The 23,421-nt window shown below is 44.5% G+C and overlaps 1 protein-coding gene across 5 annotated transcripts; it reads right to left on the bottom strand.

Annotated features, from left to right (window-relative positions):
* Nucleotides 1-1,943: 1,943 nt before the first annotated feature.
* Nucleotides 1,944-23,032, bottom strand: IL17RA (interleukin 17 receptor A). Of its 5 annotated transcripts, none has more exons than XM_035550895.2 (13): nucleotides 22,884-23,032; nucleotides 17,726-17,750; nucleotides 15,382-15,528; nucleotides 13,425-13,549; nucleotides 12,164-12,290; nucleotides 10,198-10,245; nucleotides 9,949-10,106; nucleotides 8,742-8,819; nucleotides 8,233-8,308; nucleotides 8,134-8,148; nucleotides 7,162-7,263; nucleotides 6,034-6,075; nucleotides 1,944-5,490 (listed from the first exon to the last, which is right to left on the bottom strand). In XM_035550895.2, the coding sequence occupies exons 1-13, from the start codon at nucleotides 22,995-22,997 to the stop codon at nucleotides 3,977-3,979; spliced, it is 2,571 nt and encodes an 856-aa protein (XP_035406788.1). In that variant the 5' UTR covers nucleotides 22,998-23,032; the 3' UTR covers nucleotides 1,944-3,976. The 5 variants fall into 5 exon arrangements, with proteins under 5 accessions (XP_035406788.1, XP_035406789.1, XP_035406790.1 ...); XM_035550896.2 differs by having other exon boundaries at nucleotides 1,950-5,487; XM_035550897.2 differs by lacking the exon at nucleotides 22,884-23,032 and adding an exon at nucleotides 16,624-16,705 and having other exon boundaries at nucleotides 1,950-5,490; nucleotides 17,726-17,748.
* Nucleotides 23,033-23,421: the final 389 nt, after the last annotated feature.

Raw genomic sequence — 23,421 nt, 5'->3', positions numbered from 1 at the left:
CAGAGCTACAGTACTATTCAAGAGAGAATGAGATGCTACCTGCACCTAGAAGTACTCCCTGCTTCAGTCAAACAGCTGAATGATAATGATAAAAATATGTGCCCAAAATAAGGTGAAGCAAAAAAAGCTATCCACCCCCAGCTATGTTTTGCTGCTCCTATGATGTGGTTTGTGATAGCACCAGAAGTGAGTGAAATCCCTAATACACTGAAGCATAAGCATAGTTGAGACACTAGAAGAATCACAGCAGAATTACTAATGAGTAATTCATGCCCCTTCATAGCGCACAAGCTGCCGTTTCAACAGGGAGTGCCTTTTTTTTCATTTAAGACATTAGTGAGAAAATTGCATAACAGAAACTTACGTAGCCATGGCATATTCAAACCTTTGACTATATTGAAATTAGAGTTCAAACTTGTCTCCAGATACAAAATTTGCCTGGGACAGATGACGCTACAAAACAATGCTTCTATTGTGTCAAGTTCCTCTGTAGTAGTAGTTCTCTATAGCCCCACAGTTTCTAGGTTGTTAGTAAATATGTTGTTTGGAAAGCATAAAGCTCTTGTAGCAGCTGGCTGTACCAAAGCCTTCCCCTGCAATTAAAAGGGCAGCGCTGCTGCTACTTCAATTACTTATTACAGGGAAACATTTAAAGCTCTGCAATTCCCAGTTTATAAGCCTGCTCCACCTTTTGAATTCCCTTCCCTTTGGTAATTGAGCTCTCACTTCCATTTACACCCTTCTGCCACAACATAGATCTGTCTGTAGAAGAAATGCTTAGTGGCACTGTCCAAGTGCAAACAATACCTCACCCAACGCACCTTGCACACCTACTGTAGATTCTGCCCAACATTAGTTACTGGTCCAGGTCAGTAACACTTTGCTAAGGTTGTGCCACACAAAGACATACGTCCCTTGGAGTCCTGTTACAAGGCCTGTAGCAGAACTCAGCTCTTTAGCATTTTGTTGCTGTTTGCTATCCTGGCAAAAGAGATGGCTACTCCCAGAATGAAAAAATGAAATGAAAGATGAAGCCTGTGGCCAGTGCACATTTGGCATCCCCTGGCATTAATCAGAACTTGTATTTTTTAAAAAGCAAGATTGTTAAAATAAAATTAGAAACTTGTGACTGATTTTGCGCTTTTATTCCCTCCTTTGAGTCTTGCTGAGCTTTTCAATTTTATGTTCAGGGACCAACAGATGCATTAGAGTTACTTGCTTTCCTCACATTGGATTGCTAAAATAATGTCTGGATTTTTCCGTCAAACAAACTTCTTGCAAGTGAAACCGAATCCTAAAAGCTGCAACACCACGGGGACTACTTGAGAAGGGAAAGACAAAGGCAAAAAAATCCAGATGACACTTCTGAGCTTCCTACTTAAATGATTTACAGAAGTGAATACCACTTGAAAAGGGCTCATGGAAGAAAAAATATATATGAATGCTAATTGCTGCAAGATAAAAAATTTCAAGAACTGGGATCAGCAAGATGACAATTATTTACATAATCTGAGAAATGGGTTCCCACTGGAGAAACACCGAGCTCACAGTTGTCACTTGCTGAGCTCCTGCTGGATTAGGTCTTGTGTAGACATGAAATGAAGGTGGCACCGAGTCTGAACTTTGGATGTGTGCAGAGACTGTCCCTCTCTTTGTTTTTCTAGGCATTTAGCTGCAGAGAAAGCTAGCTCTCTTAACAGCCCTGCCTCACTGACAAGCCCTGCACAGAAATTACAAACATTCCACTTCTGTAACACCCATTTTGCAGGGACACACACTGCCCTCCCACAAGAAGGTCTGCAGCTGTATTCATAAGCGCCTTGCAGGCACGGTTTGGTGTTTGCCAGCTGGTTCAGTTATGGTTCTGCCTCAGGTTTGTCTCAAATTTCTAGAAGAAACACTAACCTAAGGAATTAGGCAGCATTGAGGACATGAGAGTAGTTAAGTAAATATATCAAAAAGTATTCTTGTTTTTAATTTAAGAAACAAAACACAAGTTATAAACAAATACAATTACAAAATATGCATAATACAATATTGGCTGCAAGTCAAAAGAGCAGATTATTTTCTGAGATCAGACTTTCAAAATCTGAAATAAAAAAAAAGCTCACAAGATTTGACAAGTAAACATAGACAAGAAGACAACAAGCTTGTCTGAATGCAAGGCAGAAAGGCTTTGTGTTCAAACCATTATCCAGCAGGCTGGACTGCAGAAACTGGTAACAAGTAAGGTAAATGCTTGCCTCGACTAGCCCACTGCCCAGTCAATGCTACGGGGGCCAACGTGCAATTACTTGCAGGGAACAACTCTTTTTAGTGCATCCAGCCCAATCTTTTTGAAAGATTGGGAGTTACCATCACTGCTCCGGGAAGATCAACCCCTTAGTCTATTATTAAGAAGTTTTCACAATGGTTAGCCTGAAATACCCGTGCTTGAGTCTATACCCACACAAGGAACATCTCACTCATTTTCGCTCAGCCACTGCTAACTCCGCTCTCAAACAGTATCTGCTCAAGGTACACATTCCCCTATCCTAGCATCCCAGGGAGCAATACTGGCTCCAGTCCTGTTTAAAATTTTCATTAATGATCTGGAAGATAAGGCAAAGCTTACCCTCGGCAAGTTTACAGATGACACAAAACTGTGAGGAGTGGCTGATATACCAGAAGGTCTTGTTGCCACCCAGAGGGACCTCAACAGGCTGGAGAAGTGGGCCGACAGAAGCTCATTGAGTCCCACAAGGAGAAGTGCAGAGCCCTGCCCCTGGGGAGGAACAGCCCCAGGCACCAGGACGTGCTGGGGGCCGCACAGCTGGAAAGCAGCTTGGCAGAAAAGGGCCTGGGGGTCCTGGTGGACACCAATTGAACTTGAGCCAGCAACGTGCCCTTGCTGCAAAGAAGGCTAATGGCATCCTGGGCTGCATTAGGCAAAGCATTGCCAACAGGTCAAGCTTCCCTCTACTCAGCACTTGAGAGGCCACACCTTGAACACTTATCCAGTGCCAGTCTCCTCAGTACAGGAGAGACGTGGACATATTGGAGAGATTCCAATAAAGTGCCACAAAGATGGTCAAGGGCCCTTAGCACCTCCCTTATGACGGGAGTTGGGACTGTTCAGCCTAGAGAAGACTTGGGGGGGATCTTATCAATATACATAAATACCTGAAAGAAGGGTACAAAGAGGACAGAGCCAGGCTCTTTTCATTGGTGCCCAGTGACAGGACAAGAGACAGAAGGCACACACGAAAACAGGAAGTTCCTTCCGAACATCAGGAAACACTTTTTTATTGTGTAGGTGACTGAGCACTGGCACAGGTTGCCCAGAGGTTGTAGAGTCTCCCTTCTTGGAGATATTCAAAAGCTGTCTGAACATGGGACCTGTGCAACCTGCACTAGGTTGCCCTGCTTGAGCAGAGGTGTTGGACCAGAAGACCTCCAGAGGTGCCTTCCAACCTAAACCATTCTGTGATTCTTTAGAGACAGCCCCAATCTAGCAAGTTTAAGGCACGGATCTTTAACACAGTATTTACAACAAAATATTTAAAATATTTATTAAGTTGGCAATGCAAAGTTTGCCATCCTATGTAAATCTACTCTCTAACTCCTGGCCTTGATTTCTGTCCAAGTACAATAAAACCAGTACAGTCGTAGGGAGTTCTGAAGGCACAAGTGGATGAACCGCAATAATTTTTCTGCAGTCAGTGAGTGAGGATTCAATACAACACATTTCTCCATGTAAACTGCCTCTGCTCTCACAGTGATGGCTAGTATTTGATGCTTCTCTCCATACAGAGACTAGAAGCAGAGATTGTTGCCCACGTGCCAGGCCATCCTGCCTCCTGGCAGCAGACAGGAAGAGCCCACCGAGTCATTTGTAACACCAGGACAAGAATGGTGCTGGAAATGCAGTTTCAGCATTGTGTGCGGTACTACCTTCCATCTGTGCATTTCAAATGGAGCAGATCTCAGATAAAGCCTAACAGCCTTCTGAAGACTGGCTCATGTCTATCAGCTCAGCTGGATAACCCCACTCAGAGCTCCGCTGAATGTCCTGGAAAAAAAGCTGCTGCTGGAGGCTCTTTAGACTGTTCAAGACCTCTGAAGAGAGTTCATGAAAGGCCACCTGGTTTTCCTGATCTTCCTCTTCCTCCTCCTCATCCTCCTCCTCCACAAGGTCATCGGGAGGCAAAGGAGAACATCTAGAGATGTAGCCCTGGTCTGACTGGACTGACTGTCTTTGGTCTTTGCACTGGTCATCGAAGACCAACTGGTGCTGCTTGTCAGCCTCCTCTTGGCAGAAAGATGGATCTGAAGGAATGACGTTCTGCTGATAAAAAGAGTACATGAGTCCATTCAGACGGTGCCTCAGTTCACCTGAGAGGTTTGCATGACTCTGGTCATCTCTTGCTGGAACTTCACAGTCATCATGGAGGATGACGTTATTCCTCATTGGAAAACTTGCCTCTAGAAGAGGAACTCCTTCCATGCAGTCCTCGTTACTCAGCACATGATGACCAAGTATATTTTCATCTTCCATGGAAGAGAGAGGCTCCACTACGTGAACTTGAGGGGCCTCATCCATAGGAATGACCATCATCTGAGAAGTTGGATCTCCACACAGATTAAGCTGAGGCTGTAGTTTACAGCCCCTGCTCTCACCTTCATGCATGTGGAGGTTGACGACATAACAGCAGTTAGGGTCAGGCTCCCGTAGGTGCAGCTGCTGTTTCACAATTCCACCTGGTTCGCTTAGCAATGAATCCACCTGGCTCTCTCTGTTTAGGGACTGCAACTCTTCTTCATTATCCAGGCAGATGCTTTCAGCCTCAAACCAGTTTGGGTGCTCCATCTGCCAGTTCCTGAATTTTTGTACCGCTTCTTTCAATTTCCTCCCACTAGGGGTATCAATGTAATTTTCAGCTGTGATTTCCTGGATTCGATGGATGCGCCCAGGTTCAAACTTCTCTAAGTCCTGAATCCGAAAATAAACATCCTCAAACTTGTCCATCAGTTGGTACCTGGATGTGACGTTGAACAGATCAGGTATATCCTTCTCACTACTTATCCCATCAAAATAGCAGACTATATACATTCCAAAACAGGCTGGCTTCTTGAAATCTGGCAAGATCAAATTCAAGGCAGGGGTGAACAGATCTCCCGTTGGCTTTTGCTGATCTTGCTTGAGACAAACAGGCACACTCCCAAGCATGGCCTGCCATTTGGCCTGGGTGCCTCGTGAGCATAAGACGATGATCTTTGAAGATAGGTCTTCCATTTCCTTCTTCTGTCGAGTAAGCCAGGGTAACGGCCCCAGCTCTGAGATCTGATGATCTTCTAGCAGGTCTAAGGCTACAGCGGTGCCACAGACAGTCATCAGAAACTCAGCAAACTTCAGTACCACATCCACATACAGCAGGTGATCGGCAGAGTACACAATCCAAACTTTTCGAGGCTTTAAGGGTGGCAGAGGAAGGTCAGTAGATGGTACTGCTGAGAGACAGAAAAATATCAATCCCAGCCACATTCTTGAAATTGTAATGATGCAAACCAGTAGCAATCAACACAGGAGGATATTAACAAAAGGTTCTAGCAACTACCAGTTTTGAAGCTATTTTAGTAACATATGCAGGCAACACCTCATTGCGGAACTTTTGTATTAAACCCCAGACAGTGGAGCTATGATTTATAATAATGCTTGGGTGGTTCATGGAATTTCACCACACAAAAGTAAAACACACTGGCTTCAAGAGGCTTGAAAATATATGTTCCCTGCTGGAGAGCTGAGTGCACCCCAAAACAATCTCCTGTTTCTATTGCTTAAATGATTATCAAGGGTTCTTTTGCCAGTACAGCCTCAGATGTGTCAAAAAACCCCATCACTTTACAAAACAATTATCTCAAATCTGCCAAAGACAGCATTCCAACTTCCATATCCTCTGTCCAATGCTACAGTAGAACCCCTTTTTAGACAACTGCCCAAGACTTCCAGAATATATTACATGCATGTGATAGCACACAAGCAGGACATCTTACCAGTTTGCAAATCACGGTGGCTGCATTTCCCTTGCTGGTGTCCTGGAAGAGAGAGAAAGTCACTGTCAGTTCTGAAAACAAGAAATAAAATTAGCCCCTTCAAATGACAACCCCTTCCAAAGGCTACTTTCAAAAACCAAACTCTTTAGCAGCATGGGGATGAAGAAGACATGGGGAGGGAGAAGCCTAATAAGTATATTAAATGAACAAAGACTCTTCTACAGCCAATTTTACTTCATTACATTTTCCCTTGGAGAGGAGAAGGAATGCACACACAACCCATTTTCTCCATCTTCCCCAGATCTGGACAGCCTCTCAAAAAGTACAGAACCTCCAAACATTCTCCTACTTCTCGTTAAAGAGAAGAGGCTTTTTTTTTTTTTTTAAGAGAGTTTTTTTCTTAAGAGGCTTCTCTAAAGAGGTGACTAAAATGTCCCCAGCTAAATGTTACAGTTAGATTTTATACTAAGAATTTTTCCAAAATATCTCCAATTACTCCTCTCAGGTAAAAGCACAGTTGCGCAACTCGCAGTTGTGAGTTGCACAGTTTCCCTACAATAACTGCCCCATAGTTACAGCACAAAAGACTAGGAATTAGTTCTTAATCACTCAGTTTTCCAGCCTGCACAAAGCATATCTTTGTGACCTATTATTCTTCTTCCACATTCACTGAAAAACATTACTTAAACTCAAAATAGTATGAAAATGAATTTTGCAGAGACTTTGGGGGACAGGGGAAAGACCATGTTCTGGACAAACAGGAAGCTTCTGCCTTGCAAAACTCTTACAAAATGCAGAAGAAAAATAAATGGAGAGGAGATTTGTAGCAATCTGCAGGAAACAAAGGGCTGAACTATGAAGTTTATTTTTCCCCTTATGAGCTCTTAAGCTTTATGAAAACGGAGTATCAGACAGCATAATTCACTGACAGCTTTACTTAACTCGGTGGATGGTATTAGGCTGCTACAAGTCCCACGATATAGAACAGAATAAAGTGTTTACATAGGCATTATTTTAGTGGCAGTGCATCAGAATGGCAAGGAAGAAAATAGTAAGAGGAATAATTACGGAAGTAGGAAAAATATTTTTAGCACTGAGTCTTTTGTTTCTAGGTGGTATGAGTCTTACCTGCTCGCTTTTTGGTCATACAAATGACACCTGTTATGACTGATCCCACAAGTAATACACAGATCCCAGTGATACACCAGTAGAGCCATATAATCATATCATCTGTGGTACAAAAAGAGCACTCAGACATTGTTTTATACAAATAATGAATTTCACTCAGGAACAGAAGCTTCTTGAACAGCAGGGGCCAAGGCAGAAGGACCACGGCTTTGCCCAAACCAATGGGTAATCCAGTACTTCACCCTTACAACATACCGCAGGTGGTATGACATCCTGTTTTCATGATGATGCTCTGCACCACAGACTTGCTCCACAAAGAACCATATGTGCAACACATTGAAAACACAAACCAATAACCTTCCTCTGTACACAGCAATCAGTGTTTATCCAGCTTTGACAGGCATGCTGCCCATGTCCTGCCTGTTTCACGTAATACATCTTCAAAAAATTTTTATGATTTTAGGTGAAGCATTTTTTTTTTCAAACTCAGGTATTTTTTCCTTTTTACATCTCTAGCAAAACCAGCACCTTACAGGTCTTGGTGCAGCCAAAAAAAGATGTTAAATCATTATGCATATGATTTATCTTGACATTCATAAAAATGAATATATGCAAGCTATTCTCTCCAAGAGCTGCTTTATATTATGCAAAATTTTTAACACTAAGCAAAGTGACAGATAGTGCTTCATATTAAGACTCTTCTTGTCAAAAGTGTTTCTCAAAGAATTTTATGCAAGTGAAGTACCTCTGAAAAAAATTGCTCTCAGATTCATGCTGCATAAAAAAATTCATGCTGCATACAAATACTTGCCTTCTTCAAGCATGGCGAAGTAACTCTAATACAATTCATTTTGAACTCAGTGGTACAAGGGAACATTTCCTGCTCATTGGGTCAGGGAGGATCATTTGGTACTCTATATGACAGTAAAAGAGAAGCAAGAGAAGTTTCAGGGTACTGGAGGAGCTTCTTACCTGATGGGTCTGTACCTGCAAAAGATTAGAGTTTCATTAAAAATCCAGCTCTCATCTGTAAAACAATTAGAATCTAATTTAGAGAAAAGAAGTACTCACTTGGAGCTGGTGTACATGGGATGAAAGTAGAGTGTCTCAGGCAGTCTGTGCCACAGTTTGCAAAGAATGGCTGAATCTGCAGTCAAAATAAATTCAGAATACAGAAGCTATTCTTAAAAGCAATTCTGTTATAACTTGACTTTCCCCTTACCTCTGCAATCCCTGTGTTTTAGCACAGGTACACAGAATTCCCATTTCCACTTCAAAAACAAGATTAATCAAGAATTCTTATGTTATTCACTATACATTAACAAGGCAGTGAGCTCCTGGGGTGGCACACCTGCCATTCCCTGACTTGGCAACCCTACACGAAGAAAGGCCACTATCTACAGAGAAGACATTTATATATAAAAAATAAAATCTTTTTGATAAAATCATTATTTTCCTGATGTAGACAACGGCTAATCTCCAAATCTCAGAACAAAACACTGGACAAAACCGTAACATTCCTAAACTGCACACTGCCTTGCTGAGGAAGGAGGGACATAGGGACAACAGTAAGACCCCACCTGTACTTCATAGTTGCAGCAAGCTTTTAAGTTCTTCTCCATTTTGATTGTGACATTCACTTGTGATTGTAGTTCGCCCTGCAGAAATCAGATGTGAGTTAACAGGTGCAAGAAGAAAATGGGATGAAAGCAGGAAAAAGAAAAGAAGTTGAGATGAGAACATGGAGTGTTACAAAGAAGCATAAATTTCTTTCCTTTTTTTTTTTTTTTTTAAAAGGGAACGACAGACCCACAAAGAATGAAACAGATAAATGGTCTGGCCACCATCACTGCAGGTGTCACATATGACTGATATGGTTACGCAAGTGAGAGAGCAGGCTAAGGCTGCACAGGTAACAGGAAACATAATTAAGTTTATACACTGCATAACTTCAAATATGTTAAGCTTACAGTTTCTTAACAATGTTAATGTCTTAAGTTTTTAAATGTGTAAATGTATGATTAACAAAGTTCCTCATGTGTTTAACTAAAAAAGCTGTCAACACTGATGCCTCTGGACACTTGAACAGAGGACAAGTTGTCCTTGTTACCTGCAAAATAACAAAATAATAAAATGATAATGTAAATACATTCTTTACAACGCTTCGTAGAGATACTCAAAAATGAGGCATATTACTCTCTGCCAGGGAAACGTGCACACAGCAGTACCTGCTTGTGTCAGTAACACCACCACCTATCAGTACATGGAATACGAAAACTTTGAAGTATGGAAGGAATGGAAAGATTAATTAAGCTGAATGCCAGTTTATTTGCCCTCCCCCAAGGAAGGGTGGGGACTTGTAACAAATATTCAGTATCCCTCCTCCCTCAGATGCCTGAAAAGGGAGTTTTATGTCAGAAAACTGCATCTACTTTGAGCTTCTCAGCAACACAGGCTGTAAAACCTGCAGGAATTGATTGTCAGTTTAAGTGAAGCACCTGTTACAAATGCTCATTCTTGGTCCAACCTCGCTGCTGACAGACTGCTCCATGCATTAGAAAACATATCTTTGAGAACCTCTTTTTCATCTTTTATCCACCAAATTGAAAGAAATTTTCCTTTTCCAAAGGCAAGATGATAATCTGAGAAGAACACCTTGAAAATTGCAGTTCAAGTGCATTCAGTAGATTTTGTACACCTTGGCTCCAACTCCTCGTTTAGCAACTCTTACAGAAATGCTTAAATTACCACAGAAGATATAATTGATATCATTTATAAGGTAATTACCTGTGTGACTTCGTGTGTGATCATTTTACATTTCTTCTCATTCAGGAAACTGGTCACATGAATTTGGTATCGGGTTGACTCCATCCATGGGTTAAAGCTCACAAGCAGAGTCATATCATCTAGACTTTTAGCTTGGATCCTGGGCTCCCACAGGCTGCCTGGAAGTGGTGCAGATATTCCCGTGTTTCTTAACTGTCAGAAGCATTTCAGCAGGGCACTCATGACTACACGACTCAGACAAATTCTTACCTGTCTTTATACACGGGGTGGTTCTTTTCATCAGAGAGTCATTGCAGTCTGCAAGACATAACACCAGTGACCAGTCAGAAACATTGTACTGCCATTTAGGAAAAACACCCATTTTCTTATCAGAAGCCAGACACCTAATTGAGCCTTCCTTGATGAGTAGACCTTTGTTTCAAAGCAGTAGAAAAATTCTACAGCAGAATAATATCAGTTTCCAATGTATAAACTAGCCCCTCCACTGATTTTTTTTCCTAAATAGAGATATTAATAAGAAAAGTCTAAAAACATGCAGTATTTATTAAGACAGTAATATTTGACAAGCCCTGCTGATAGAAGACTCGTACAGAGAAAGTCACAGTGGAATGAAAACTTCATACTGAACTCTGGACCCTGAGTGTTGCAGCCATAGTTTCCTCTAAAAAGCATTCTGCCTCAGGAAAACCATGAAGTTGGAGTCTTTCTTGATCCCAAAATACTTTTCCACATTTACAATTCTGAGCTTAATTTAGCAGATTGGCCCTGCTCTTCGGGACCTTTTTCAGATTCAAATCTGGAGTCACACATTCAACATTTAGCAATGTGGGATTTACAAGTCTAAACTTAAACTGTGTCTCTCCTCCAGGGCTTGGACACAAAGGAAAAGAAAGAACTCCCTACAATGGCTTGCTTAAACAGTTGAAAGAAAACATTACAGATCTTAGTTTCCAACTTTCAAGTTCATGCCCCTGTAATTCACAGGTAAGCACTAGCCAGCAAAGCTCCCTGCCACTGCTGACCTTGACACAATGCATTAGGTTTCTGAGGAGCAGCACAGGACAAAACCAGAAAGCTCAGTATGACCATGTATGATAAAATACAGGATGGCTGAAAACTGAGTGCCCCCTTCTCCTTTTCCAGCTGACACCGACTGACACACCACATATACTGTCATTTTATAATGAAGTCATGTTGTCAACTATAAGCGAGAAGAAAATTATGAAACATTTTTTAAGCTGTATATTGAATGTATTGATAAAGTAGTCAGTGCAGCCAGAGAGCACTGCAGATGCTCAGCATCTTCAGGGAAAACAAGGTCTTCTTTAGTTACAAGAAAATTTTCATATACACAAGAAAGGGTCAGGCAGTCAGCTCTACCAAGTTTCTCAGTAAGTCATGGCCAATTGTGCCTTTGAAGTCAAAATTCACATGCCTAAAAACTGGTATTAGGAGCCAAATTTAACTTATTCTGATTTGGACATTTTGGTCTGTACTTTCAGTTTCTACAAGCAGAGGGGCAAGTCTGAAAGATTTAAAATTAAATAAAAGCAGTGATGATAGTCTGCAGAGAACATGAGAGATTAGTCTACAGCCCTACTCACGTAGGCCAAATATCTTTGTACCTTTTCAGTAACAAAATTCAGGAGATGTAACCTATCTTCAATGAGCCCTTCAACGTGGCACCTGTACTAGTTTTCAGGTTTACTTACGACTTTCTGTTTAGACATAGCTGTAGCAGAAATCTTAATGAGCTACAAACACAATGTCTCAATTCAGAGCCCCAAGTCCACAGCTTTGTCTAGCTTTCTATAGAGCGTAACACATTTTTTATAGCAGTATCTTCCATGCAGGAACTACTGTCAAACAGAATCAAAATGTCTCGTCTTCACAGTATTGTCCTTCCATGTGCACCTTATTCCAAGTAGAGATTTGACAAACTGCTGGACACAGGATCCCAGAAAAAAAAAGGACAGTCTTGTAGCGCAAACGATACATGCACTTTGGATATAAAACAAAAGAGTATTGTAGAAATATTAACACCACAGACATTCAAAACAGCAGTATTCAGAAAGGACGCCAAGTTCTTATAACATTATCACCTTATTACCAAACTTGCTCACAGTTCATGGGCTTGGTCTGGAAAAAAACAGGTACATAAACTATCAAACAAAGCCCTAAGTTCAAGGCCCGGGAAAACTAGAGCATCTCTTACCAGGCATTGTGAGAGATGTGGACTTGCAATTGTAGTCTCCATCTACGCTCAATTTGGGCAGGTGGTAGACAGTCACTTGATAAGTTTGGCCGGGTTCCACCTCAAAACGGTTAAAAGTGAAATTCCACTGAAAACAAAACACATTCAAGGATGTAAATTGAGAATGCTGCGCTATCAAGGCACCGAAATTAACAGCTGAGGGTTACAGTCCCATCGTGTTGCCTCATCTTATATGATCTTTTTTCTAAAGCTTGACTGTAAGAAAAAAAAAAAAAAAGGAACTGAAATTCATTAAATGTACCAGTCCTCTGGTCTGTCTCAAATTCTTGTGTTTGGAATGAGGAGGGAAAAAAAAAAAAAGCAAACAGCTATCTCTGGGGATCCCTGAGCTGATACAAGGGTCTCATGCCAAATAACTTTGTGCAGTTCCCATTGAACTACATTCTGAATTGACGTAAGGAGATTAGGCTAGAATATGCAGTTTTGAGACTAAAAGTTTAGTCCTGTATAAATCTTGCCGTGCTGTGCAAGTGCTAAGCATTTAGAATTGCACTTGCACATGCACTGTTCTGTACTTGGCCTTTCCATAGATATATATTGTTAAATTTATATTGTTTTCCATGTATCAGCAGTGCTGTGCAAATTCTGGGAGAGGCAATGGCTCCAGTGGGTAAGCCAACCTTCATCCACTTCTGGGTGGTAAAGACCCAGCTCCAAATTCCTCTTGTTCACAAGGGGAGCTGTGGATGCTCAGCACTTTCCTAAGCATCCATAAATCCTTCCAGCTTATGCTCTCTCCCTAAAGAGAGCATAAGCTGGAAGGACCAGGTTGGCACTTACTCCACAGCAAGAGAGTACATGAGAGAGAGGATAGTAAAATGAAAGACTGAGTTACAGAGGCTGTTAAGTGTCATGATGATTAAGCAGAACACAAAAACTTCCACAATCGTTTGCTTTAAGCAACACCTAGAACAGTGACACATACTAGGCACCGAGAGCAACAATACTTAAACCCTGAGAATGGTAAAAGTAAAAGAGAAACCAAGGTAAGCAGGCAGATTGTACATTGTTACATGCAAGCATAAAACAAACTGGAAATGAAACCAGGTCTCAAGGCCAATATCCTGATCGTTACATCAGCTCTTCTGACTAACCAGCCTGTACTTAATGGAAAAAACAAGAGGTAGCCTTGCTATAAAATAGGGAAAGCAGAACCAAACCCCTGGACTAGAATTAGTAGTTTGAGGTCCTTGGCACTCACCCGGCCTCCATCCGGACGGACCTGAAGTGGCAATTTGTTCTGAAACTCAAACTGGGCGCAGATCTGTTGATTGCTGCTCACTTGCATCACAGCCAGCTCTGCCCCTCGGAGGTACCGGATGCTAGCTGCAGGCACAGGGCAGAGAGAGAAGTTTTCCTTTTCCTGTCAGCTGCACATGTACAGGTTGCAACCCCCACAGAGACCACCACCGTGCTTACTCTTGTCACAGTCTGACTCCTTTTGAAGCGCTGGGAACCCCAACACAGAGATAACTGGCCATGAAAACAGCGAGCGTGCAGGGCTGACTGACACCACTGCTGGTGACTAACACCACTACAGGTTGTCCTGCACAGCAAGAGCTCCACCCTGGCAAACAAAGGGACAGAGCAGAAAGCAACTGCATCTTCCAGATGCTCTGGCAGTTCACAGGTTTGGTGCCCTGTTTAGCTCTGCCTCTCAATACTGCTTTACACAGTTTTGGCACCAGAGCAAATATTGGGATTGTTTGTACCAAATAAAACAATGAGAAAGTTCATAACCATGGCTACTTCAACTGATAGTGTTACCTGAGTCATTCCTGCTTCTGTGCTACTACAGCTATACTGAGATAACTCTATACCGCCCTCAGACATAGGTCCTGCAGAAGCAGGAAACAAATGTGCTTAATTCTGTCTTGAATCAGTGCAAAAATTATGGATGAGAGCATGCAAGCACAACACCATAAACAAAAAAGCATCAAATTTATTTGGAGATGTTGTGGTTTAGCCCGGCTGGCAGTCAAACACCACACAGCCGTTCGCTCACCCTCCCCCCTCCCTCTCCGGGATGGGGGAGAGAAACGGGAAAGTGAAGTCTGTGAGTTGAGATAAAGACAGTTTATTAAGACAGGGAAAAGAATAACAACAACAATAATAATAATAATAGTATTAATAGTAATAATGTGTACGAAATAAGTGATGCACAATGCAATTGCTCACCACCCGTTGACCGATGCCCAGCCTATCCCCGAGCAGCCGGCCCCCCCCTCCACCCCGGCTAGCCACCCCTATATATTGTTCAGCATGACGTCAGATGGTATGGAATACCCCTTTGGCCAGTGTGGGTCAGCTGTCCTGGGTCTGTCCCCTCCCAGCTCCTGCTGCACCCCCAGCCTGCTCACTAGCAGGACAGAGCGAGAAGCTGAAAAGTCCTTGGCTTGGTGTAAGCACTGCTCTACAACAATTAAAACATCAGCATGTTATCAGCGCTCTTCTCATCCTAATCCAAAACATAGCACCCTGCCAGCTACTAGGAGGAAAATTAACTCCGTCCTACCTGAAACCAGGACAGGAGAGTAAGAAAACTTGACCAACTGGTACTTGTTAAGCCTCCAGTAAGACAATTAATCCTTTACCAAGACACATGCATATAGGAAATTTAGAAGTTACAAGGACTAGATTGCCCTAAATGGGAGGCACTTGCACTGGGTTAACAGCACATAAACTACTACAGGCATGCTCTCAAATGAATTGTCATTTGTTCAGTTTGTAGATGTAATTCAACTGCATGAGAATGCTGCAGTCGCTATTATTGCCTTGAAAGGGCACAGCTTGCACTGCAAACCTCCTTTTTCCCCTTACTACTGTGGGAAAGGTACATGCTGTTCTTCATTTTGTTTTTATCAGCCCTTCCCATTTTAAATGTCATTATCCCACATGCATGGGAACATTTTCAATTCTTGAATACCCTGCATACTCAAAGCTCAGATTCAGTCTTCAAAACAAAACACAACCAAAAACAAAAACAAAACCACTCCTCAAACGAAACCAAAACAAATCAAAGCAGCCAAACACCCAAATTTCAAAGTTGTCCTTCCACAACTGGACCAGTGAAAAAGTTTTCACATCACAGTTCTCCTCCCTGTCCTTACTAGACCGCACCTCATTGCTCTGCTCCACATCCCACAGCCACCTCTTACCATCGGTGGCCACTTTCCACTCTATCCGAAGCACGGGGAGCAGCTCTCCATCCATCTGACGGAAAACTTCAGAGGAGACACGAAGACTGCTGGGGGCAGAAGGTGTCCAGGTCTGATTCTGCAGCCAGCTTCTTTCTATGCAGGTACCTGCCCAGCAAGCAAAAGCTGTTATTCAGAGCAGGGCAGAGGGAAGCCTGCTTAATTGCAGTTATTGTCTGCCCTTTTGGTGAGGGCAACACGGAGGGTAAATCTGCATGACAGACTGCTTCACTGCTCAAAAAAGTAGTTTTCAGCATGCAAATACTTTATAAATTACCTGTAATATTCTGAACTCAGTGTCTCCTGCAGCAAGTCAATATCTCGTTGCTAAAACAGATCTGTGTTAGAAGACCAGTGCTAATTTCAAGCCTTCCAATGATAATGTCAGATGCCCAAGCAGTTTTTAAAACAATGTAATTAATTTTTAGAACCTTCCAGTGACTGCTCGTTACACCTCGCCTAAACTAATGAGCCCGCTGGACAGAAAAATGATTTATGTCCGTCTGTACAGTACTAGGGAAAACAGGTCCCGTAATCTCATCAGAAATCAGGTATGACAGGCATTAGACAGACACGATCTACTTAGACTTTTGTCAGACATTTCACTTATTACCAGAGCACATTAAAAATAGCTCTGCTGAGTATCAGTGAAGCACAAACACAGGAAGAACCAGGCTGACAAACCAAGGAGGAGTTGCAAGTGGGAAACCATTACTGTTTGGATGTTTTAAATAGCTCTGTGGAGGCGAGCGTAGGCCCAACGGTATGCATTTTTCTAAAAAAAGATTTAAAAAATAAATAAATCTAGAAATAAATAACAGATGCTCCATTATTAGGTATTTGATAACTGTCAGGGTGGGAGAGGGGCAGAACTGTCAATAAAAACATATCTGCGTCATTTGGTATACAGGACCATTCAGACAAAACGCTTCTTGGTGTACATCTGAGCACACGTAGGGTAGGCCACATCTACCTAACAAGAATTTATAACAGTATTTATTTATAACAGTACTGCTGAAAGACTAGCAGAAGAGCTACTGAGCATGAGCTGTGCCGTGTAGTCTATGAATCATACGAACAGGCAAGTGTCATCACTGAATATATCAAAAAAGAAAAAAGGTAAGAGGTGAAATGATTATAGAGGCTTTGCAGAGCTCGGTATGTAATTCTTTAGCTATTTCGTGCATCCACACAAACACTAACCTTCTCATGACAGCCTGGCTTTAGGCTAAGGAAATAGACAATCCTCACACGCTCATTTTACCAAAGAAGATCTAGAGAAAACCTGTTAAAATTGAAGTACCTTATGGAGAAGTATGTTAAGCACTAACAAATCTTTTCCCTACAGGAAAAAAAACATAATATGAACGAAGAGACAGAATTTAAACCAAATCCTCAATTAAGGCAGCATTTTAATGGTGGAACTGCAGTTTGGCTTCGCTGTTGCCAAGCTGTATTCTTACATCTAGCTGCCAATGGGAAATATGACCCAACCCAATCCCACCCAACCTCTCTCCTGCCTAAAACATTAAAATCTGGTTATTTTCAGCAGTCAGCTCCCCGGTCTGGAATGCCAAGCATGGCTCCAGAAATACGCGTGCCAATACCAGAACACCAAGGAGTTCTGCCGCGCCCCCAGATGCCTCCACATACCTAATGGAGGAATGCTGAACAGGCTCTTTTTTTTTTTTTTTTTTTTTAACATTAACAGAAAAAATATAGTGAAGTGTGTATCAGGTCTGTGCTATTGGTAAAACTTGACCCCTTATGCCTGGTATGTCCGCTGACACCTGCGTTCAGGAGGACCTACAATAACTCCGTTCCTTTTCCAATTCACTGTGCTTCATGCCTGACGATTTACTCATTGCTCTCAGTTGCACCCCTTTACACCCCCTTTTCATTTGAGTTCATACCTTAACTTTCCATCAAGTACTAACATACATGTAGTAGTTTGTAATGAACATATACTGACAAATTTGTCCTAAAATTCCCATTTCTTTACAAACGGACCGTCCTTCTTTTAAATACAAACTAAATGAGTTGGGTTGTATGTTTTCCACACACCCCAACCGTACCCTGGAAAAGAGACTGAACTCCCCATTCTTCTTTTAGCTGGAGCTGACCATGGATCAAACTGAAAACTCCCAAAGCCAGGCACGACAGCAGTGCTGTTGCACAACAGCGACAGAGTCACTTTATATCTCCCCAACTTCAGTAGAAAGAGCTTGCTGTATGAACCCAGGCAAAAGAAAGAAAAAAGCATGATCTGATAAGAAGACATTAACAAAGAAAAATCGTAACTTACTATTTTCTACGAGGCAGTTTAAATCCTGTTGGGGAAAAAAACAAACAGGAATATTACTCGCAGAATAGAGACTGGGTTGACAATAATTTGCTTCTGTTTGGTGGCAGAAACAATTTAATAGCAACGCTCCCTCTCAAACCTTGAGCAAAAGCTGGCAGATGTGGCATTAAGGTCCTGGTGCTTATAAAACAAGTGTGCCACCCAACCAGCCAACTCCCCCTGCTCCCCAGGCGTCAGCAGATCCCATGCAGAGCCCCCGCCTTCTCCTGCCCCATCTGGGCTCACAGCCTGCTGCAGGACCCCCAGGACAAGTGGCACTGACAGCCCTGCAACCATGCCCTGCGTTGGGCGGAGGAGCTGCCGTGTAACCAAGAGCAGAGAGCATCTGCGTGCTTGCTGTCGGCCTGTGAGAAACACACGGGGAATGTGACTGGTTTTGTCGTGTTCAAAAGGTCACAGCAGCCACAGCCAACCTGACAATTTGAATATCAGGTACCAGGTTGGTCTGAACCGTACTCTTTCAATTACACCCCACTTAACCATTGTGGAGAAATCCTCCATCGAGCATTTATATCCTGAAGCACTGAAAAACAGGTTATGCATGTTTAACAGAAATTAAGAGTCGCAGCCTCTGCCTTCCCAACTAGCTGTCACACGTGATGAGGCTGTGCTTTCCTGGAAATGGATAAACATCTGCCTGCCGGGGGAAACTTGTGAACAAAGTCCTTATTTTGCTTTGCTTGCTTTGATTTACCAATTAATCTGTCTTTATCTCAGCCCAGGATTTTTCTTGCTGTAACCCTCTGACTGTCCCCCATCCCGCTGTGGGGCTGAGCCCACGGCAGGCGACAAAAATAATGGGCTACTAGCCATGTTTTTTTGTTTGTAACTTAATGACTTCTGTTAAAAACTGACAGTATTCAGTCATTTTGTCCTTCTGCTGTTTCAGTTATCAGCAGTTATTGTAAACTGCACCACGATACAGCCCTTACATAAATGATGAGGCATTATTTGCCTGGAGGGCAGCAGTATCTGCTTTCATCTGTGTGTCAGTGTCTCTGTTTATTAGCAGACAAGACAAATAACCAAGCAACAGTTACAATTCCTGCTTTTTGTTTCATTATCAATGTGAATACTGAACCAGCACAGCACACCAGTGGATTCTCTCTCCCTCCAGGTGTATTGTTCCAGGTGGGGTGTTTGCAGTGATGTTCCCAGCATAGATGAGACTCTTTCCTTGCTGGCCACATCTGCCACCAGAGGCGGAAAGGATCCTCCCTCCACAGGGCAGCTTGCACCAGTTCAGCTGTTAGCCCACTCCCTTCCCAATCCCCAAAGCCTCACAGGGGCGACCCAATGACTCCAAACACCTAGAAGAATAATTAATCCAGCCAGGAGGTCCTCGCCGTTGGCATAAGGAAACCGAGCGAACAGAAGATGAAGCGACAGCGCAGACACAACTTTACACCAGAAAATGTAACTCCAGAGAATGGCAGCCAGAAAACAGGAAGGAACTATAGACAAAGACAAGCCAGTTTTGCAGTAAAATAAGTCAGTTACCTCTAGATTTGCACTGGCTACCTCCTTAGCGCTGGGGAGAATATTGCTGACTTTCCCTGGTAAAGGTCCACCCGACCCACTATCTGATGCACTAGCTCATTTAGGCTACATTAACAAAGCTGTGGTCAGCAGAAACAATTAACCTAGTTTCCCTCCTTGAGCAAACACAAATTTAGATGATACAACAGAAATCAAGTTGCAGTGGTGATTTTCTGCTCGCCCACGTAGAAGTGGAAGCATGTCAGAAGCATTGACAGAGTCAAGACGTGTGCCAGGCCGCACACAACAGACAGGCGAGCTAATGGGAAGAAAGGGAACAACAAATGCAGAGCTCTGCATAAAGGCTGAAGATAAAGCCCACAGTCACACAGCGTGCTTGCTGTGCACGTTGTTACAGAAGAGGCCTGAAGCGAGATGTTCTCTTCTCAACATTTTCTTATTGTCTTTCAGGCCCGACAAGCAAAGCTACAGACATAAATATGAGAGCAAGAAGGTTGTGAGGCTGAAACTGTTACTGGTAGAAAAGGACAGGCACAGTCAACTCCTCTCAGTTACTTGTTTCCACAGAAAGCTAAACAATTGTTTTGTTTACTTTTTGAAGCCTTTTTCTTCTTTTTGACATCAGAGAAGAACAGGCCATATGTCGTAGAGATCATACGAATGTGGAAAAAAAAAAAAGAAACCGATTAACAGCACCACGTCATAACAATTCAATTAAATTAATTGGAGGCCAAGATTTCCCGGCAGGATGCTGTGGTAACTAGCAAGAAACTGAAGTAAGCTGGGCAGGCATCCAATTTTCCTTTAAAGAGCAACTGCTGAATGGGAAGGGCTCCAGCTTCCCAAAATCTGCCTCTCACCTAGGAGCCATTCTGCATATCTCCCGAGGCTTGGCTGATATGAAGTTTACTGAAGTTTCCTTGTCCGGATTGATCGGTTCAAAGAAGCAGAGATCAATAGGACATGAACACATTATATTAATAATTACTGGAAAATGATTTGTTTAAGGCAACCATCTTCTGCAAAAATGGTTTGTGGCTTTTTTGTTTATTTGCTTTGTTGTTGTTTAGTTTAGAAGCTATGGAGAAAAATGCCCTCTCGTACATGTTCTCAGCAAAATAAAAACCAAACTCAAAAGTTGAAGTTCCTTCACAAAAAAATATAAATAAATAGGGTTTTCTTTATCATGTTTTGGTAACTTTGATCGCTAATCTTTTTTTACGCCACGAAATCCAGAAATATTTGAAAGTTTGCAAAAATGGACCAGGAAAAGTCTTTCACACATATATCACCACCACTCATCTTCGTGAAAGATGCTGCATCCATTCTTCTCTAGACTAGTAGCGAATACCCACCAAGGCAGCAATACCGACTTCCAAGACCAAAGCAGGCACACGCCTCGCCAAACCCTTGAAGCTGGCGGGGCTGTTACAAACACGGCATCCCTCTGGGACGTGAGGCATGCCCCGTCAGGAAGCGGTTACAGCCCAGTGGCTGAGCACCGTGATTAAACACTTCACAGTGAACAACCAGATGGGTATTTAAGTGTGGGTTGATCTTCCCTGTGCCTAGCAAGAAAACCCAGCCCCTCCTCCCTGGAGATGACACATCCAAGTAACAGTTACTGGAAAGAGCTGGGTTTGCAACCGTGTTATTCAGCCTTACGGCTGGGCAGGTTTGATGGCGCAGTAGTGAATAAGGCCCATTAAGGTCATTTGCTGGTGTTTTAATAAGATGAGCTCCTGCTAACGAACACTTTGTTTTACTTTTGTTACAATTACAGGTGTCTACTGATACAGACACGGCACTTTCACTCCTCAGCCCCGAAACAGCCTCTGCCACATCAGAGTTTGGCTTGAAAACCGCTGCTGCTTGCCCTGACCTACCCCGAGGCAGCGGGAGCAGGAGGGAGCGGTCTCACCGCCCCTCGCCGCAGCCACCCGGAGGGGGCCCAGAGCCTCCCCGGGTGGGGCGCAACCGTCGGAAAGGGAAGGGGAAATGGGCTCTCGGCTGTCGCAATTTGGGCCGATCGCACTCTTTCCAACGTGTGTCTGCAGCTGTGCTGGTCCTTTCACAGAAGCTGCTAGAGGGTTTCTTTCTAAGCCGACACATTTCTCACACGCCCGCCTGCATTTTGGAAGGCGGCCTGTTGAAATAACGAGCACAGCAGCTGGCTGACATCGCCACTGATCTGCGAGCGCACCCTGAGTGCGGGGCACCGTGTTTCCTCAGTGAAAGCTGGTGATGTACCGGTGAACTCCTCCCTGAGTTACAGTGGTTAACGTTCCCTTTAAAAGGGAAAGGAACACAGCCAGGAAGAGAGTGTCAGTCAAAGCCCAAGCACCAGGGACTCGCAGGAACTCCACAACGTGCGACTGACAGGCTCCGTGTGACGAACAGTGTTTGGGATACCCACTGTTGTGTTAAATGCCTAAGCAATTTTGTAATATCCTCTCTCCCCTTTGCTAAGATCTTGCACTTGGTAATTTCACAACACCCAGCCTTAAGTAAAATTGCAGAAGTGGAACACATTCTGGAGGCGTTTTTAAATAGGATTGAAAGCAGCACTGGGGAGGTCAGGTAAAACCAGCATAAGTACGTGGCCCAACTTTAGGGGAGCGGACAGAGTAGACAAAGGATAGGAAACGTGTACAGGAAAAGGTTGTAGAAAAAGAGTGTCACAGTTTAGGAGGGGTCTTGGCCTCTTGCAAGGACAGGCAGACGGCACAGGACACGCTTGTCAGCTCAGCACCCCGTGGGTCAGAGCTCACCAGGAAGGGAGGTACTTCTCTGGCACGCTGCCCGACAGCAGTAGTGCCCTAGGCTTCACCCCGTCACATATGTACGGGACTCTGAAGCGGGAGATGTGCCAGCTGGGATTCGTCTGTGCTCCTAAGCATCACATTTCCTTCACGCAGCTGGCCACGCACACCCCGATTTCACACAGGGGGAAATTCCTTTCTCAGGAGAGCTCGGAGCGCTTCCAAGAAGCGAAAGCAGGCGGACTGCGCTACACGAAGCACACCACTTCAGTGCTCGTTTACAGCTCCACCACCCCACAGCGAACAAACACTTTGGGTTACACACACGCGCGCAGCCACAGCTGAGCGGTGCCCCCCGCACTGCTGGCAGCGCACCGTGACACGGGAGGCTGTCCAGCCTGGGAGAGAGCTGCTTGTTGTCCAGTCCTTACGTACGCACTGCTACTGTTAGTGGGGAAAAAATGGAAAAAAAGGCAAAGGCAGACCTTCCCCTCTTGTACGAACTCTTCACGGGCACCGTAGCTAAAAGGGAAGAAATAAAACCAGAAGAGCAACGAGCTGTGCTGGCAGCCAGCTCGGTGGGCTCACTCCCCACGCCAACACCTCCCCGGCTCCCCTCTCGCCCCGCAGCGCCTCCTCCTGCCTGCCGGGGGGCAGCAGCACCGGGGGCCGCCCCGCGCCCTCTCCCGCTGCCCGGCGGCGCCCCGCAGCCCCGCTCGGAGCCCGCCGCGCCCGGCCCCGCCGAGCCCCGGCCGCTCGCCGCGGAGGCGGCCCCGGCGCCTCGCCCCGGCCCCTCGGTGCCGCGCGGGGCCTTGCCCCGGCCCCCCGGCGCTTACCGGCTGGGAGCAGCTGAAAGGCGGCGCGGCGGCGCCCAGCAGCAGGCGCAGCGCGGCGGCCGCGGGGAGGACGAGGAGCAGCAGCAGGAGGAGCGGCGGCCCCGCACCCGCCATGGCCCCGCCGCCACGGCCTCGGGGCTTCCGGGCTCCGACCTGGGCGCGGGGCGGGGCCGGCCCTCACCTGAGGAGGGGCCGCGGCGGCGGGGCGGGGCGCTGGGACGGCCGGGGAGCCCCGCAGCCGGCCCCGCAGCACGCCCCGTGCCGCCCCCGGCCGCGGGGAGCTCGCCTCGTTCTGCTTCGCGGCCCCCGCGGGGCTCTCGCACACAACCCGAGCCCGGCCCGACCCGTGTACCTGGACCAAGTACTCTCTGATTTACAGTGCTCTGGCAGGAAATGCGGCGCTCAGCCGGCACTACAACGTTATTGCTTGATAACCGTGTTGTGAGAGCAACTGTAGTCAATCGAGAAGTAAATGTGTGATAACATTACTTATTATTGTCCCATTAGCTTCGTGGCTTACGTAGGGACTACTGGCGCT

This window comes from Cygnus atratus, chromosome 1, assembly GCF_013377495.2.
Source record: "Cygnus atratus isolate AKBS03 ecotype Queensland, Australia chromosome 1, CAtr_DNAZoo_HiC_assembly, whole genome shotgun sequence".
NCBI lineage: Eukaryota > Metazoa > Chordata > Aves > Anseriformes > Anatidae > Cygnus > Cygnus atratus.
This window is presented reverse-complemented; position numbering and strand designations above follow the sequence as displayed.

Excerpts from the sequence above, each read along its gene's own strand:
- IL17RA (XM_035550895.2), bottom strand. The coding sequence starts at position 22,997 with ATGGCGGGTGCGGGGCCGCCGCTCCTCCTGCTGCTGCTCCTCGTCCTC. Across the intron at positions 12,291-13,424 it reads TCCGTCCGGATGGAGGCCGG|TGGAATTTCACTTTTAACCG; the intron begins GTGAGTGCCAAG and ends TTTTGTTTTCAG. Across the intron at positions 5,491-6,033 it reads CCACCGTGATTTGCAAACTG|CAGTACCATCTACTGACCTT; the intron begins GTAAGATGTCCT and ends TCTGTCTCTCAG.